The 4,389-nt window shown below is 36.1% G+C and overlaps 1 protein-coding gene across 1 annotated transcript in view; it reads left to right on the top strand.

Moving 5' to 3' along the window:
- The first annotated feature begins 1,245 nt into the window (after positions 1–1,245).
- Positions 1,246–4,389, top strand: part of LOC111787632 (ubiquitin carboxyl-terminal hydrolase MINDY-3) — a 9,214-nt gene continuing 6,070 nt past the window's right edge. The window contains exons 1-2 of the mRNA XM_023667652.1: positions 1,246–1,873; positions 2,358–2,436. Coding sequence (XP_023523420.1) covers positions 1,482–1,873; positions 2,358–2,436 — 471 coding nt within the window. The 5' untranslated portion in view covers positions 1,246–1,481. The remainder of the gene's footprint in view (positions 1,874–2,357; positions 2,437–4,389) is intronic.

The following is a 4,389-nucleotide window of genomic DNA, read 5'->3' as shown; positions in this document are numbered from 1 at the left end:
GGGGGGGGGGGGGGGGGGGAAGTTGAAAGGAAGTATTATTTAACAAATATATGTAGGATTAAATTTAGCTAAGCTAAAAAAAACCTTATTACATATAGTTTATAAAAATTAAAAGCATTTAAATTATTTTATCGTAACAATCTATATATATATATATTTCATTTTATAAACTAATCACATTATTGTTTAATTTGTTTTTTAAGAAATTAATTTTAATATATAATAAAACAAAATGGAAAAACACGAATATTAGAAGACGTAGAAAAATAAACCGTGGAAAGAAAGGGAAACAAGAAAGGGGGGGTAACAATAGGGATTAGAAAATCGGTCTGCTAAACGACACCGTTTCTCAACTCCAAGCTGGCATTCGGTCAGTTCCGGAACTGCATATAAANGGTGTTAAGGATAGTTGACCGTTCATTATAAGGCAAATATCTAGATATTTGCCTTACATTACGGGTTACCATATTTGCCCGCTTATTAAAGGCAAATATATCGCATTCATTTATTATTCTTTCATTTTATTACTATTTTCATATTATTTGTAATTTACCATATTTCTGTATCTTGTAAATGATTATAAATAAGAGAACTCTCACCCCCATTTAGGTGTGGTGATTAGCAAACATTCACACATATGTTTATACGGGGAATTGACCTAGTTAATTAAGCATACAATTTTTTTTTATGCTACATCTTTATGTTTAATATCGAAGTTCTGTATGTTGGCTCTGAAAAACGGTTTATTGCCCATTTTATTCGTATTAGACTCAAACATTGTCGGCTAATTTCATTGGCCAAATTAAACTTACAATTCAGTAAAAAAAAAAAAAAANGGGGGGGGGGGGGGGGGGGAAGTTGAAAGGAAGTATTATTTAACAAATATATGTAGGATTAAATTTAGCTAAGCTAAAAAAAACCTTATTACATATAGTTTATAAAAATTAAAAGCATTTAAATTATTTTATCGTAACAATCTATATATATATATATTTCATTTTATAAACTAATCACATTATTGTTTAATTTGTTTTTTAAGAAATTAATTTTAATATATAATAAAACAAAATGGAAAAACACGAATATTAGAAGACGTAGAAAAATAAACCGTGGAAAGAAAGGGAAACAAGAAAGGGGGGGTAACAATAGGGATTAGAAAATCGGTCTGCTAAACGACACCGTTTCTCAACTCCAAGCTGGCATTCGGTCAGTTCCGGAACTGCATATAAATTGCAAATCCCAAATGCGAGAAGAAAAGAAGGAAAAGAAATGTTCGTCATCATTTCCAAATTTCTCCTGTCACCTGCTTCTTCTAGGAATTAGGGTCGAATTCTTTGCGAGTCTCATCGAATTCGTCCTGTTTCCGTTTGATTTCAATTCTCAGCAACAGATTTATGATTTTATTGATTTAAGCTGTTGGAATTGGTGCGCCTTAATTTGGCTAGGCTAGGGCTTGTTGCTCCCGGATCTGCGGGAATTCAATGGCGGATCAGGAGGAGGAGGACCTCCGGACAGCTCTACGGATGAGCATGCAGCAGCTCTCTCCGCCGGAACCCAAACGTAGCAAGCCTAGGGATTCCCCAGTCGGAGCTCCGACTTTCTCATCAGAGGAGTCATCGGAAGTGAAGACCCGGAGGATGCAGCGGGAGCTTATGGCTGCTGCTGCTGAGAAGCGAATGTTGGCCTCTAAAAGCTATTCCGAAGCAGTTGGCTCTGCATCGAAGTCGGTCAAGAAAGAGAAGGAGTTCAGTGTGAAGGACGTGAATTTGGGGAAAAAAATGTTGGAAAGTGAAGCGAACCAGTTGTTTTCAATGGTGTTCGGGGACGAGGTTTCCAAAGAAATACTTGCGCAATGGAGCAATCAGGGCATAAGGTGTGCTAATTCTCTGTTCTAGCATCGCCTTCTGAGGGAAGTCTAGGTCTTGGGATGGGTATTAGTCTAATATATGTCCTGGTTCTGCTATCATACTTTATGTTGCAACTTGATTTTTGTATGATAAAGGAACGATATTGTGGCATAAGAGGGCTGCAAGTGGAATAGACGGCTCATAGTTAGAATAGGGCGTCACATTTTAGAAATTCAAAAGGTGCCTTATTTTGTCGATATATCTGTATCTGAAATTGATTCTTTATATACTACAGCATTTCTTTTTCATTCTTGAGTTCATCAATTTTGGTTCACTTCCACTTAAATAATGGTTGGCAAATTTTAATTGCGTTTTGGTTGAAATGTACCATTCCTTTCCTTGAAAAAACTGGTTTACGAAGTTTTACTTTATGTTATAAGAAAATCAAAACATGTATGGCATGTTCATTTCAATTCCCACACTGGCTAATACGTAAAGAACTTTCTATAGGTTTAGCCCCGATCCAGAAACGTCAATGGGCTTAGTGCAGCATGAAGGTGGCCCTTGTGGCGTCTTAGCGACTATTCAAGTAATCCCTGATTTCTCAGAATATAGTCTTTATCATCGCACATCTAATTTGACATTTTAGTTGAAAATTGTAATGCTTCAAGATATCTGCCTTTTCTTACTCTGCACTTGTATTTATGGGTATGGTATCCGTAAGGAATATCTGAAGTCCTCCCCCATTTATTGTTTTCNAAAAAAAAAAAAAAAAAAAAAAAAAAAAAAAAAAAGGAGAATTTGAGGCTAGTAGTAGTATTGCATACGAGCGTTTATCTTTCTGATGCAACCTGCTAGGCTTTGTTGAGTTGGAGATTATTTTTTTGTTTGCCAGTCTATTTGTAGATAATTTGACATCAAGTCCTTACTTTGTGATAACTATGAGTTTCGAAACGTGAATTTTCTTTTGAAACATGTCTCTGATGGATAACCAACAATTGTTAAATTGTGATAGTTACATAATTCTTCTTATTTTATTTTGATTTAACCTAAAACTAAGTGCATGGTTGACTGTAGATACCTTAGCACATTTGTATAGCCAAATTCAACTCGATTTTTCATGGACATCAATCACTAGCTAGATATGGAAAATATTTGAAGCTAGATTCTTGTCCTCGTGTGGATGGCCTAGGNCCACCTGAAGAAATTGAGTTTTTATGAAGAAAAATGATAGAATTCCCAAGGACCAACAAGCACGGGTCAACAACAAAAATACAGATGGCCTAAAAACAAATAAGAAAAAGGAGTTATGTTAGATCCAAACCTAACAAAACAAGGAAGGTCTCAATTACAATATTATTTAAATACAAACGCACCAAGAGAGGCCTTAAACCTCACCAAAACTCCTTCCACTCCCCCTAAATATTCTGTTGTTTATCTCAATCTAGATTCACCTTAAAATAGTATAAAACCCAGCACTCCACAGAGTGCTGCCCTTATCCCCAAAAGATTATCATGATAAGATGGAAGGTGACACTCTCTGTAAGTCTTGCCATTAAAGACTTCGACCTTCTAGGCAATATAAGGACTCCCAATTATATAAAGACTTTGACCTTCCATAAGAAGGAAAATAAAGGAGAGCCAGAAGGACCAGTTAGAAGGGGAAAAAAAAGAACCACGTGAAAAATCCTTCAAATGTTTAGGAAACCAAAAGCAAACATTCTTACTACATGGTCCCTCCCAGCAAAGAGGAGATTGAAGCAGAAACATATAAGGACTCCCAATTATATAAAGATGATACAAGGTGAAAAGTCGAACAAAGAGGAACTTTGCTTCCCTTGGGTTTTTTTACACCCTCTCTAATTGAGAGGCCTTGTGTCTTCTTTCGACTTTTCAAGGGTGTTGTGTTTTTTGAGGGGGAGGGATGCTAGGTACTGGACCCTAGATCCATCTAATAGATTATATTGCACCTCTTTCTTTAGATTGCTGTTAGGCCCTTCCTCCCCCTTTCTGCCTTTGCTTTCTCCTTTGAAGATTCATAGGAAGGTAAATTTTTCGATGTGTCAGGTTTTTCATGGGAGAGGTAGACCGCATCCGGAGACATTCTTTTCTTGTGTTATTCATGCAATGGTGCATCCATCCTTTGTAGGTGTCGAGTTGAGAATTTGTATCACCTTTTGTGGGGTTGCCTGGTTGTCCAGTCCCATTGGGTCCATTGGTTGGATTCTTTTAATTTATGTTTGGTTTGGCATTGGGAATGTTTTGCAGTGATTGAGGAGGTTCTCCTGAGCTCACCTTTTCGTGAGAAGGGCATTGTTTTGTGGCATGCAAGTTTCTTTGTGGTGTTTGTGGTGGCTCTAGCTTTAGAAGAATAGTCAAATTTCTAGAGAGGTTGAGCGGTTTGTGACAAGGCTTGGGAGTTGGTGAGGTCTAATACCTCATTGTGGGCATCAATCACTAGATTTTTTTTTTTTTTTTTTTTTTTTTTTTTTTTTTTTTTTTTTTTTTTTTTTTTTTTTTTTTTTTTTTTTTTTTTTTTTTT

Source organism: Cucurbita pepo, chromosome LG02, assembly GCF_002806865.2.
Source record: "Cucurbita pepo subsp. pepo cultivar mu-cu-16 chromosome LG02, ASM280686v2, whole genome shotgun sequence".
In the NCBI taxonomy this organism is placed as follows: domain Eukaryota; kingdom Viridiplantae; phylum Streptophyta; class Magnoliopsida; order Cucurbitales; family Cucurbitaceae; genus Cucurbita; species Cucurbita pepo.
This window is presented reverse-complemented; position numbering and strand designations above follow the sequence as displayed.